Below are 13,245 nucleotides of genomic sequence, written 5' to 3'. Positions count from 1 at the left end.
AATGCTTTCATACGATATGGGCCCAGGGAAGGGGCGAAGATTGGACGCTCCCTGACCCGTTGTTGATCGAGTGGAGCGAGCCTGGTTGAGCACTGGCCTGGATGTGACACAGAGCTGTACAGACGCAGAGGAACTCCTTAGACTGGGGTTTCTGGGGCCCAACACAATGCGACCGACCAGCCTTTGGAACATCTTAGCTAATAAATAACACACGACTTTTCGATGACGGGACACTAATCAACACCAAAACCTGAGCATGTCGGATCGTACGGGAATAACTGAAAAAGATGCGATGTGCTGGGGTATGACCTGCATGCACGTCGCTATAGCAGGGTCATGCATGTAACACAGCCTCGACACCCATTTATTTGCTGTGAATGAGTCACTGGAGCCAATTCTCTACATCACCGGCAGTTATACAGCTTCCTGTGATGTCCTATAGCCGACACTGTTATCTGGGATTCGAAAGGGAAGTACTGGGTAGATACGGAAGAATGGAAGGGCAGTCTGTCACAACACACCTCCCATTCCTCGTGACCGGGAGATAGATCTATCTCACTTTCTACCCACATGTCATGTGTGTGCTCGGTTACTCATTTTCACCACAACTCTCTTCTCTATAATTCTTACTCCCTCACTTCATTCCATGTCGTGAATCTCGCCGAGCTCGGAGCCTCAGCCTCCGTGCCCTCTACCGGATTTTCCCCCATACATCTCCGCACCGGCTCCGGCTGTAATTGTTCTACTCCTCACCCCCTAGCACACACTGCTCCAAATGCATCGCTCGGCTATCTGAGGACCGAGTATGTTCAGATGTGAGGTTTTCCTTCCAGAAGTACTATATATATGTATCTATGTACATATGTGCCAGCTGTGTGGTATTAGCCTGCACTATTCTGGGAAATAGACTTACCAGATTTGAGTGATTGAATTTATTTCCCCCCTTTATTTACTGCTTTCACAACGAAGAGATTCTATTCGACCCAATCATGGCATCACAATACCTCAGCAACATGTTCTCCCTCGAGGGAAAGACCGCCATCATAACCGGTGCGACCGGTGGACTGGGCTCGGCCCTCGCCACCGCACTGGCCCAGGCGGGCGTGTCGAGCGTCGTCTCCATCGAAGCGCCCAACGACCCGCTGTCGGCGGATCTGAAGACCAAGGTCGAGAGTGTCAGCGGCAGCAAACTGACCGCCTTCCACTGCGACCTGCGCAACCCCAAGAGTCTGCGGGAATGCTACCAGTCGATATGGAGCGCCGGCATCGTGCCGGACATCCTGATCAATTGCGCGGGCGTGATGCGGCGCAACCTGTGCGAGAACGCCACCGACGACGAAATCGATCTGGTGAGACAAACACCCTCGGTCACTTTTTTATGCTGACCCTCTTCCTTCCGCTTCTTAGCTGGTCGACGTCAACATGAAGGCCGTGTACATCTCGATGCAAGAGTTCGGGCGGAAGCTGTTCGCCCTCGGCCGGCCGGGCAAGATCATCAACATCGCCTCCGTCACGTCGTACCAGGCCGGGTTCAACACGAGCGTCTACTCGAGCACCAAGGGCGCGGTGCTGCAGATGACCAAGGCCTTCAGCAACGAGTGGGCCGGCAAGGGTATCCAGGTCAACTGTATCGCCCCCGGCTTCATGCGCACCTCCATGACCGCCCAGTACCAGGACGACCAGAAGATGGTCGACTACCTCATGCTGCGCGTGCCCATGCAGCGCTGGGGCGAGCCTCAGGACCTGGTGCCCGCCATGCTCTTCCTGGCCGCCCCGGGCAATACGTTCACGTCGGGGGCTTGTCTGATTGTCGATGGCGGGTTTTGCGGCAAATAATTACAGACTCTCATCAGGCCCAGACCAAATACATAAATGAGTCTGATGGTCACCATATTCTTACACATATATATAAATCGCCGTGGGATGAATCGAGCTGGAAAAATATCCGGCTGCCAGATACCATATACAATATACAGGGCCGCGTGTGGCAATGTCTGCATGCAGTGCTTGAAACCTAGACTCAGCAGCTTCCTCCTTGTCCACCCTCCAATAATTGTACAATGTGTAACGGGAATGGCTTTGGCGCTTGCCACTTCTGTGTTGCAGAGAAGATCATTCAAGGACCGGCGGTGTTGGGGACGAGGATGCCAACTCCACCAGCCACTCCTTCGGATCGCGATGAGATATGTAGACACTTTGTCCGCCTTTTTCCTTTTTGCCATGTCCACCGCCATCCCCGTCGGCAGGCCGGACGCTACCACAAACGAGATAAGGTTCGTATAGACTGGAACTTACCCCATAAGAGTTAAGTGGTAAGGAAGGTTCTTCTCCTTCTTCTAAACCGTCTGCGTCCTCTTCTCCCTCTTCTCGATTGTGCTTCGTAACACGACACAGCACAGCACATCATTTCCACCGGTAGGAGGCCAGGTGTTCGGCCGTAGCCTGAGACAGTTCTCGCCAGATCCGCGCGCCGTAGTCGGCCAAACGAGAATTTTCTTTCCCCTTGACCACCGCCGTGACCGAGAACCGCGACCCGCGCCGGCCAAGGTTCGATCGCCGGGGACTGGGATCTTTGGACGGTGGAGATGGCCGTGGTCGCGTACATGCTTCGTCTTCCAGTTCCAGAAAAGCGTGGATGTCGCCGCTCGTCCTGACCATGTGGACGGTCGGTCCACACGACGTGAGATCACCGGAGCATGGTGTTACTGCTTCTCGATACGGTGTTCTGAGCTGTGGTGACAGAGGACAGAGAGTCCGGTCCCCCAGCAGCGATCGGTGATATTGGGGGAGACGTTCGAAGCTCTCGGGTGTCGCGATCATCATGAAAGTTCCGGCGTCGTAGCATTCGGCCTTGCGTTGCCTTTCTTCGTTGCTCTGCAGCATTCCGAAGCTGGCAAGGCCGTCATTCTGGGCAGACGGTTTCGTCGGAGCACTCTCATGATGCCATATAAAGGGAATGGATTTGTCGACTTTGTTGTTATACCGACGTACGATGCGGGCGGTGTAATGGCGAAAGAAGAGTCGAGGTTTCCATTCGCACCGGAGTGACAAGCGCTGACAATGGTCACATCGGGGCCGCAACTCATCGCATTTGACCTGCACGAACAAGAGAGAGGGTCGTCATCATCATCATCGTCATCAACAAGTCTGCGACAGCGGAAGGTCCCGCGTACCTTGCGATCCCGACATGTTTGGCACCCCGTCTTCGACCTGTTGTACGGTTGTGGCGAGTGGAATTTTCGTGGACGGTCTCCCTCATCTTCTCCTTCATCTTGGAGTGTTTGCCCGTGCTGATCGAGACACTGAGATGATGGTGGGAGGCTGCTGATCGCTAGGCTCATCTTTCGCGACTGGTCTGGATGGTAGAGCGGCAGACGGCCTGATGGCGGGGTAGCATTCTCTGCCTCGTGGACAGCTCAAATGACAATTAAGTGATAAGTGATGAAGTAAGTGGGAAAAAGAAATGAGGTCGGAGGAGAATTCCTCTTCCTGGAAGGAAATGTCTTCTTCTTCTTACGAGTACATATCCAGCAGCTGATGGTGATGCAAGGGATCCAGACCGGCGGCTAGCCCACGGGTTCGATGAGGCTTTCCCTTTCTTTCCATCGAACAACCAGGGCTGTGGCCGATCCTTGCTCGACAGAGAATCATCCGGCCAGCTCGGACGTTGCATTGCCGCCCGTGCTGCGGAGATCATGTCCGTAGCGAGGAGGATTCGTGCTGATCATCCAGCAGGAGCTTCCTCTTTTCGAGCATCACAAATGTGGCGGTCATGGCACATTGAAGCTTGATTAATCTAGGTCGCTTCTGCCCTCGCAGCAGCAATGGCATGCATCCTCAAGAACTCGGTCCCGTCAACAAATCCCTCCCCCTTGCTGCCAGCGAGCCTTATTGAACGCGAGATCATGTCCCTTATCCCCTGGAATAGTCCCAGCCACTGAGCAACCAGCGGGTAACTGACACCGAACGCCTTCCGAACAACAAACTACTGTACAAGCACGAGGAATTGTTTTCCTTTCCGGCAACAATATCGCCCGTGATTCTCTGCCCAGCTTCGCGTCTTTCCTGGGTCGAATAAAGTATCTCTCTGAGCCCGCTCTGGGAACTGGTATTATTACCTCGAACGTTGTCTTGCCATGCGTTTCCGCCCGCGTGTCTAACAATAACATCGCCGGGAAGGTTTGATCGAAGGGGACTTGGCCTGCAGATACACGGCCCGAGTTCGCACGCAATCCGTCTCGCGATCGATTGGTTAAAACACCTTCCGGGGCTCCAGCCATGGGATCTGTAGACCTGGACCACCAGATCGAAGCAGGAGCTGTTGGTCCCAATTCTCCTTGTTCCCCCCTTTACCCCGGACGAGAGAACTGTCGAAATGGTTCGTCTGAGCTGATGGATCATCTACCCAGCGGACCGATCATGGCTTCGGAGATCTTTTGCGACGACCTGCAAAGGCACCGTTTATTGGATATCCGGATCCAGACACCCGGATATAGTCTCCGTGACCCGACAGAAGATGAAGAGAAGATGCCTCCTCCCCCCTGCGTAGATCGACATGCCTCAACACCAAAGCCCGTAGGGATCGGCGTCTGAGAGACATACAGGAAACCCAGGTCGAATGAAGTCCCAGCAGCTCCAAAGCTTAACATGGAGCTGAAAACCACGAGGCCACTTCGACCATCGGCTTTTTGAAGGATAAACTAGTCTTGTTCAGCATCTCTCAAAGATATTTGCATTTCCTTGTAAGGAGGGGCAGGTTTCTGTCCCGGGGCCATGGAAAAGCTAGACAAGCCCATTCTTCAATTATCAAAAGTGTAGCACCTATGTGTCGACGACGAACCTTAAGCGCCAAACCCTGCAGGCCAGGCTGATTGATTGATGGAGTCTGAGCACCTTCTCTCCCGCGATCGGGGTCATCCAACACCTAGAACGAAGAAGGATCATCGTCAGCCTGCACATGCCATTCCGACGCCTCTCGAGTTCTCGTTGACGCTCGACCGGCTTAGAGAGCTTTGGGACAACCCAGGTGAGCAGAAGGATGCTGCCATGCACGAACCAACCCTGAGAGAGAGCCAAACAAACAGTCGAAAACCATAACCATAACCGCCCGCGACCCGAGAAGTCCCAGCCACCACCATCCTCTCTCTTCACGGGCCATTTCTTACAGCCACGGGCCAGCCCGGTGGTGTACATCCCTCTCTCGACGAAAGGAGCCATCCCTACTCTCCCGTCCCCGTCCCTCTTGCCCTTCGGGTTCTCCCAGGACATCCTGCGCGAGTGTCGAGAGCGGACAGAAATCGAGACACGACTCACAGCATTCGACCCTATAATGGACGCCTTCATCTTCGAGCTTCTCAGAAGGCTCGAGGAGTGTCGAAGGTGTCAGTGGGCCATGGAGATGCTGGCCGTGCACCCTGATGACTGTGCGTTGGTCAGCGCGACCATGCACAACGTCTGTCCGCCGTGACTGAGAGCCACGACGGGAAGTTACTTCATCGAGGAGGAAGAGGAGGACGAGCAGGAGGTGGGGCTTGAGAAATGAATCCCCCTTTAATTCATGCAGATGTGATGTTCCGCGCGTCGCAAAGCTGACGTTCCGATCGTGTCAGGGCACTGTCTTTTCCTGATATAGGTTTGGAGCAAGCTTGGGAACCATGGTTGACGGATGGGCAGTCAATTAGTGCTCACGACCACGTCGGGACTTGCTCACGACAGCTGGTTCTTGCGCCGGTGCACTTATAAGAAAGTTTGGAACCCATCACACTGGTGGTCAACCTTTTGCAACCTGATATGTTGCTGTGGCTGCCTCTGACAAGTGTTTGACATGTGTTCGCGCACACACACGGCTTGGCCTTCCTGATGTCTCGCTGCTAATGCTTCTGCTGCTCAGTAGAGATGTTGGCGTCGTTGGCCAGATTCAGATGTGCCTGCCCACAGTTCTTCATTGGCCTGGCTCTCTGCACAAAGTCTCTCACTGATTGAACTGCACGCGCACAGTTCATTTCAAAACGTCCGGCACGGCGACGTGATAGTGCGAGTGCCGACGTTGCCGGCCATATTCCTCGTCCTCCACCACCGTGTACTCGTTGGCTACGCTGATTCGTCCCTTCCCGTCTGCGGTGGATACGTCGGCCGACGACCTCGCCTGGTGAGGCGACGCTCGGGCCCGTCGGCGTCTTCGTCGGCGTCGTATGTGACCTTGTCATCTCCGACGAGCCCCTTGTTGCTGTTGTTGTTATTGTTCCTGTGGTTGTCGCCACGTTTGTTCCAGAGCGTGGCGAGCTGGTGCGTGTGACCGCTGCTGACCACACCGGCGGCGGAACTGCCCTGGGACTCCTTCGTGCCTCTTGACCCCGACGACGACAGTTCGCCTTTTCGCCAGATGCTGTAGAAGGCCTTGAGGCCCGGCATGTTGGCGGCGAAGATGCCGACCTGGATTTCCACGGCCGAGATCAGGATCATGCGGCCCAGGATGTACGTGAAGTCCGGGGTCGTGGCGAACTGGTTGACCACGATCAGCCGCAGGCCCGACACCACCACCACGATCTCGCCCATCGTGATCATCGAGTACACGGCGATGCGGCGCCGCCAGCTCATCTGCAGGCCCTAGAACATGGTGACGGGTAGGAAGAGGATGATGCAAGCGAGGAAGAGTTCCTGGCGTCAACATTGTCAGCACAAATGATAAAGAACATTCATCCTCAGCCTCGATACAGTGTCGGACATACCAAGCTTCCCGGCACAAAATACGTCACTTTCGACGGGAGACACTTCGCCGCGGGGAACTGCGTGGGATACCAAAAGGCCTCGAGGGGGGTCGCATTGCAGGCAGTAGATCAGCCGGATGGTGAGGGTGATGACTCCGGTCAGGCCGATGGTGTCAAAGACAAGCATGCGGTACGTGCGTTCTTTCGCGAGTCGGAGGTAGAAGAGCAGGAAGCAGATCTTGATCCAGAAGTGCATCCAGATATAGTAGATTTCTTCGGCGAAGAGGACCTAGAACAGAAAGTTAGCTGAGGCGTGACGCAACGTAACGCAACGCAATAACATAAAGGGTGCGTACGCGTAATTGTTCCGAATGCGGTCCCTTGAGACCGCTCTATCCATAGCCATACTGATCGACAGGATACCTGGCGCAATATGTCGTCCTTTTTTTTACGGAGAAGTCCCTTCGAGGAGGCAACACAGACCTGTGGCTCCATGGTAAGAATCTCCTTCAATATGGGTACGCAACCGCTTGTCCAGAAGGGAATTAAAGTACGTGATAGCCTCGTCGATGCGGAACTCGTGCCTGCGGGAGTCGTCGCTACAATAATTTGAAAGCCTTGTCAGTGACCAAGACAAATGGCGTCCAATTCGGGGTGGCCCCTTTCCATCTTCTCATGCGGGCAGCGAACGCTCAACCCTTGTAATCTGCGCGCTCTAGCATAAATATGGGGTAGCAGTGGAGATCGTTAACACGAGCATGTGTCACTCGTCACCCAGGCCGTGGCAGTAATAGCCGGCTGAGTTATATTGTCGTGATGTTGGATGGAAATTCAGGTGTTAGGGGGTGCTTCCAGAGGGAAGTATACAGGGTACCTCTCCATAGATTCTCCTGAATAAGACCAGATGCTGCGGAGTAGTTGCCAATGGTACCACGAAATCCCCGAGGACAAGCTCCACTGATCGACGAAGGATGAAGCACCTTAGCCCCTGTCAGTATTTGCCGCCCTTCTCCGTTTGGGCCGTTGAAGTTCCTGGTCAACGTCCGGCTAGCTATCTGGCCAGGGAGGTATGTCGACACGACAAGTCATGCATACATAGCACGATTGTCATTCGCAAGTCGACTTCGATCAGCCGTCTGCGAGTCAGCCAACGGCAATGCTGAATCCGTTCACCCCACGAAGTCTCGCGTCTTCGAATGACTTCTGGCTCTTAACGACCCTCCACATGGAAGTATGTGCTCGGACCGCGTAGTCCATTCCCACACTGGTATAGAGACAGCAGCACCGCAGCGACCATCTTCGCTTAACCGTTTTGTCGAGATCTGCACGCCCGGCAAACGGTGGTGAAGCACTTAAAGAATACATGCCCCACAACCCGGGGACCACCAGCAGACAACAACACAGGGATTGTGTCTTCTCAGTAAAGACCCGCTGGAGTGTATCGGACCGCAGCACAGAAAGATCGCCTTGATTCGAAGCCTAGCGTATACCCATATGCCTCCCTACTTGCAGAGCGAGACAAGGCCAGGCCTGCCAGTTGCTGCTCCAGACTCAGATCCCCCCTCAGACCAGTCAAGAAGCTCCGCATGCACACTACCATATCAACAGCAAAGCAGGGTCCCTGCTACCTTACTCACCAGGGAAGCCGATCCCAGCATTGTGGCTCGGACCTGTGAAATGTCAGAAAATTGGAGAGAACCCCGGTTTCGTCTTTGTTCATGTCGGATTCGAAAGATGCCGGCAGCATGCTCTTCCACAGGAGGAACCTTCCTGTAGCATTTTCCTTCTGTTGAATTTGCTATTTCGGTACGTGCTGATTCGACCGGCACTCTCCTTCTGATGCTTCTGACTTGTCTTCCTAGCGAAGAGTTATTCCCACTCTGAGACGTCACACGAGAGGTAATCCTCCCTGCAGGCATGGAATCGGAGTGGACGACCATGAACCTGCTCTAGCATGCGTTGAACGCCGAGCTCGGGGTTACTGTTACCGCCGCCTTGGTGCTGGGAGTCATCGTCCACCAGAGCATACGTTTAATCGAGATTGATAATCGAGTATGGACGCTCCTCATTCTCTTCTCTGGCTTCAATGCTGCGGCTTTCGTCGGCTATGCTTTTGTCGTGCAACATGGGATACTTGCAGCAGGGTTCCGAGTCTTCGTGGTGGATGGCGCATTTCTTACTGGCGTGTATGGTAGCATTGCCATCTACCGGTTGTTTTTCCATCGGCTGAGGAACTTCCCCGGACCTTGGGGCGCGACGCTATCTCGGTTTTGGGCTCTGCGACGATCGATGAAAAAGGTCCAGTTCAATTATGAAGTGGAAGCCTTGCACAAGCAATACGGAGACTTCGTTCGGATCGGTACGCAGGATTGGAGCTGCCGACATCGACTCTGCTGATGGTTAGCATAGGTCCTCGCGAGATTTCAATTAATCGGGCTTCTGCTATCGACCTTGTATACGGACCTCCTTCAAAGTTGCCCAAATCGACCTGGTACAGCCAAGTTTCGGATGACGTTAATAAGTGCTCCATCAACTCAACACGGGACATGCAGATCCAACGTCGAAGGCGACGGGCTTGGGACCGCGGCTTTAGTATCAAAGGTGACTTGCTCTTCAGATCTTCGATGAATGCGGCCTGACTTCATTCTGGTAGCACTGTCAACATACGAGCCCCGTGTGAAAGCAAAGACAGATCTCTTGCTGTCACAGATTGCCCGAACAAAAGGCTCGGCGATGAATATCACCGAATGGTCGATGTTTTATACCTTCGATGTCATGGGCGATATTGGCTTGAGCAAAGACTTTGAGATGCTGACCACCGGAGGTGAGCACAAAGCGATCAAGGCACTGCATGATCAAATGATCACAATCGGTACTCTCGGCACTCTCCCCTGGCTGTTGGCATTTTTCAGTGCTATTCCCGGAATTGCCGGCACGTTTCGGGACTTTATGGAGTTCTGTCGAGATCAACTCGAAGAGAAGAAGCGAGTCAGTGCCGGTCTTGCCTACCTGAGACGGGTTGAAAGCTGCTAACCAGTTGGATTTCGTGCACAGTTAACGGGAAAGGATCAAGAGCCTCGTGATGTGATTTCTTGGTTGATCAAGGCCAAGTATGAGAACGATCAGTCCGCGCCACCTTCGGACTTTGCACTGAGTGAGGATACTCGCCTGATCATCATCGCCGGAAGGTATGTTACCGTCTGTCCACATGTAATACTCTGTCCGCAGCACTCTTTTAATGCATTGTCAGTGACACCACCGCGGCCGCTCTTGCCAACACATTCTTTTACCTGGCGAAGAACCCGATCGTGCAGCAAAAGCTCCAGAAAGAGCTGGATACCGTATTTCCTACCGGTGAGAAGGATTGGACGTACGAGAAGGCGAAATTTCCGTATTTGGACAATATCATCAATGAATCCTTGCGCCTCAAGCCTCCCGTGCCAGGCGGTCTTCCTCGAATCACCCCTCCGCAAAGGCTGCAGATTGACGAAGTGTATATTCCCGGAGACACCATCGTCGGCGTTCCAGTTCATACCCTGCAGCGAGATCCGAGATATTTCGAGCGACCTTTGGATTTTGTACCCGAAAGATGGGAAAAGACCAGCGTGGAAAAGAACCCCTTCTTCCCTTTCTCGAAAGGTATGTCAACAACTCAAAGAATCAATATAGCGTCCCCGGTGAAAACACCGTGCTGACTTTGGTGGTAGGAGCATTCGGCTGTGTCGGGAAGCAGCTTGCAATGATGGAACTTCGCATGGTCTTGTCAAGGGTTGCTCTGGGCTTCGACATTTCCTTCGCAGACGGCGAGGATGGGGTCAAATTCGACGCTGAGGTTTTGGACACGTTCACGCTTACATTGCCACCGCTGAAGATGAAGTTCACTCCTAGGCACTAGACGGGCGAAAACCAGGACCTAACTATCTGTTCAGGGGATCAGCTGCTGCTGAGACGTGGGCGTTCGAAGTAAGAGGCTGACCGGTCTTGTCCCAATGTCGATATAACGAAGACTTCAGCTGAGGCCCTGTGAGGAAAAGTTACTGCTTGGTCTATGGACGTGTGTAAGGTTGACGTGGAGTGGTGTGTAAACACGCGACACGATGTGGGAACTACGCGATATCACCTGACAAGCTTTGCTAGGCCAGCCTAGGATTAGCGTTAAACTATCTATAGTGTCCCTTCCTAATGTTTACCATTCTCTTCTGATTGGAGACACAGACTCGACCATGACAACAACCTGGTTACGCAGGTATAACCATCTCCGCCACCCAGGCAACCTTCTGAGCCTTGTTCCAGTCTACCAAACATCATGCTGAAGCGGCCAGAAAAGCCTTGCAAGAAATTGCATAATCCGAGGCTGAGATCACAGAAACATCTCACATAACAAACCTGCAAGGGCATGTTGTCATCGTCGAAGGTTTCATCCAGGCTCAGGATGCTTTTTCAACAGCGCCTCATCCGAAGCATAAATAATATCGTTCCGAGAGAACTATTGACGACATCAGTTTTGACGAGTGTAAGAGAGGAATACTGTCTTTACCTTGCTAAGTCGACTGCTACAGCCTTTCAATATTGTTTGTCCTTCTCATCTGCCCAGGCCCCCACACCCTGCACGGATTGGCAATTTGTCTCATTCTTAACAGCAGTGTCACTCTTCGCTTCCCCATCAGCTGCCTCCAACCTGGCAAGCTCTCGCTCCAGGGCGGCAGCAGCACGGAGTTGCTGATGGATCAAGTCTCTTTTCTGCTGCTGGTGGTCTCCACCAATGGAATAGCCATGGCAGCTGTATACCCAGTCTCTAGTTTGCCGGTGCAGAGTGGCTTCGACTTGCAGGCTGTTTGCACCAAGGTCAGCCTTGATGAGACTGGGTTGAAATCCGTTCGTTGTATTGAAGGTCTGTGGAGTCTTTTGTGCCTTGGCGGGCTCAGAGAAGTGGGTTGAGTTTATGTTGGACCTCGTCGAGGTGCCATAACGGAACTCTGCAGACGTGTCAGCCACTGGTCCAAGTCCCTAGCAGTCAAGTTGGGGCGGGACTACTGTGTTCAGCATTGACGGGATCAGACATTGGGAGTTACAAATGGAGAGCGCTTCGTTTCTCGAGGAAGAGATGAATCAAGTGGTTGAAGCAGTTCAGACTGACGGCAATTTTGCGAGCTTCTTATACTTCCATTTCCTGCTGCGCATTACAGCATCGACAATCGGGGCGCCCTCGCTCAACACAGCGAACCGGTTGGCCAGGGTGCTGTATTATGCCTGAAAGACTAACGTGGGGGGCTGGGACCGGGGTGTGTCGAGTAAACAGTTTGTAGGCCACTTGCTCGATGGACGCGCCTGTTGTAATTCTCCTTTTAGAAATCTACACGACTACCGCAACTGTATGTCCAGTCCTTTCAAGGGGCACTCCCAGCCTCTTCCTGTTAACGAGTTGTTTTATCGGTTTGCTCCGGCGGTCTCCTCGACGGCCTACCATTGCCCCAGGCATTACCTCCTTTGAAACGTGGAATAACTTGGTCTGCAGAATGGTAGGCCACTCTCTCTCTCATAGGCCACTCTCTCTCTCATAGGCCACTCTCTCTCTCATAGGCCACTCTCTCTCTCATAGGCCACTCTCTCTCTCATAGGCCACTCTCTCTCTCATAAGCCACTCTGTAGGCCGCTCTTAGGGCCACAAAGATCGCAACGTATTGTACTGAGAGGTTTGGTTGGCCCTATGCAGTGGGCTGCATGTCAAAGGGCTTGCGACGAGGTCGGGTCTGGCTAACTCCGCAATCATCCTGGCTACCAGGGAGCCGGCTGCTCGTGATCGTGATTTTGTCAAGTCTTGAAGAAATGCCAAAAATAATGAATAGTGTGAAGTCGTCATCTGATTTTCGACATTTTGTATTGGTAGCTATGTACACTATCTAGACAGGAGGTTTGTACTCTGCCTTTTGTAATGTAAGCAAACACGTTCTTGGGGAAACGATTGCGCTCGCCGACCACGGTAGATTTATTTTGCTATGAGAGAAGTGGCGTTTAACACAGTGTTGCCAACATAGGAAGTGAAACAAGCAGATATCAGCACCGTACAACGCCACGAGTCCCAATATGTTCGCCCGCGACTCGTGGCGTTGTACGGTGAGACAAAGTCGATTTTGAAGCAATATCATCGATCTTACGAACCTGTGGCCTGCAGACGAAGCCTTTCAATCATTTTCAAGCTGAATCATGGGCTGGCGAGGAACCCAATACCCGATGAACGTTTCGGAGATGTCGACGAAGGGTGTCAGAACGTGTAAAACCTCTATGCCTCCCGGTCGAGCTCCATTCGCATCTCGGACTAGAACATGGAAAGAGTTGAATGTGCTTGTTGTGCTTGGCATGGACAGTCTTCAGGTGTCTGGTGAGGTCTTTCTGATACTGGAATCTCTTGTTGCATTCAGGTTGCTCGCATACAAAACGAGGGTCGTGCCGTCTTTGGTGCGTCGTAAGCTGATGCTTCTTTCGGAAGGCTCTCGGGGGATTGCATTTGTGGCAATAGTGGCAGCTGTCCTCGGCAAAA

The 13,245-nt window shown here is 53.0% G+C and overlaps 6 protein-coding genes across 6 annotated transcripts; 2 read left to right on the top strand and 4 right to left on the bottom strand.

Annotated features, from left to right (window-relative positions):
* Positions 1–989: 989 nt before the first annotated feature.
* AYL99_07831 (hypothetical protein) lies at positions 990–1,836 on the top strand (the record flags this gene model as incomplete). The annotated part of the gene is made up of 2 exons (XM_018839340.1): positions 990–1,349; positions 1,408–1,836. 2 exons carry the CDS (start codon positions 990–992, stop codon positions 1,834–1,836), a joined length of 789 nt encoding a protein of 262 aa, XP_018692108.1.
* Positions 1,837–2,403: 567 nt separating this feature from the next.
* Positions 2,404–2,883, bottom strand: AYL99_07830 (hypothetical protein; the record flags this gene model as incomplete). The annotated part of the gene is made up of 1 exon (XM_018839339.1): positions 2,404–2,883. The coding sequence occupies one exon, from the start codon at positions 2,881–2,883 to the stop codon at positions 2,404–2,406; it is 480 nt and encodes a 159-aa protein (XP_018692107.1).
* A 3,207-nt stretch (positions 2,884–6,090) lies between these two features.
* AYL99_07829 (hypothetical protein) lies at positions 6,091–6,555 on the bottom strand (the record flags this gene model as incomplete). Its single annotated transcript, XM_018839338.1, has 1 exon — positions 6,091–6,555. The coding sequence occupies one exon, from the start codon at positions 6,553–6,555 to the stop codon at positions 6,091–6,093; it is 465 nt and encodes a 154-aa protein (XP_018692106.1).
* A 51-nt stretch (positions 6,556–6,606) lies between these two features.
* On the bottom strand, positions 6,607–7,202 carry AYL99_07828 (hypothetical protein; the record flags this gene model as incomplete). Its single annotated transcript, XM_018839337.1, has 3 exons — positions 6,607–6,657; positions 6,715–6,996; positions 7,191–7,202. The coding sequence occupies 3 exons, from the start codon at positions 7,200–7,202 to the stop codon at positions 6,607–6,609; spliced, it is 345 nt and encodes a 114-aa protein (XP_018692105.1).
* A 661-nt stretch (positions 7,203–7,863) lies between these two features.
* Positions 7,864–10,602, top strand: AYL99_07827 (hypothetical protein; the record flags this gene model as incomplete). The annotated part of the gene is made up of 7 exons (XM_018839336.1): positions 7,864–7,938; positions 8,661–9,066; positions 9,117–9,308; positions 9,361–9,695; positions 9,762–9,895; positions 9,958–10,346; positions 10,415–10,602. The coding sequence occupies 7 exons, from the start codon at positions 7,864–7,866 to the stop codon at positions 10,600–10,602; spliced, it is 1,719 nt and encodes a 572-aa protein (XP_018692104.1).
* A 668-nt stretch (positions 10,603–11,270) lies between these two features.
* Positions 11,271–11,769, bottom strand: AYL99_07826 (hypothetical protein; the record flags this gene model as incomplete). The annotated part of the gene is made up of 2 exons (XM_018839335.1): positions 11,271–11,683; positions 11,742–11,769. The coding sequence occupies 2 exons, from the start codon at positions 11,767–11,769 to the stop codon at positions 11,271–11,273; spliced, it is 441 nt and encodes a 146-aa protein (XP_018692103.1).
* Between the last annotated feature and the right edge of the window lie 1,476 nt (positions 11,770–13,245).

Source organism: Fonsecaea erecta (genome assembly GCF_001651985.1).
Source record: "Fonsecaea erecta strain CBS 125763 chromosome Unknown Scaff6, whole genome shotgun sequence".
In the NCBI taxonomy this organism is placed as follows: Eukaryota; Fungi; Ascomycota; class Eurotiomycetes; order Chaetothyriales; family Herpotrichiellaceae; genus Fonsecaea; species Fonsecaea erecta.
Note: the sequence above shows the minus strand (reverse complement) of the source record. Positions and strands in the feature narration are given on the sequence as shown.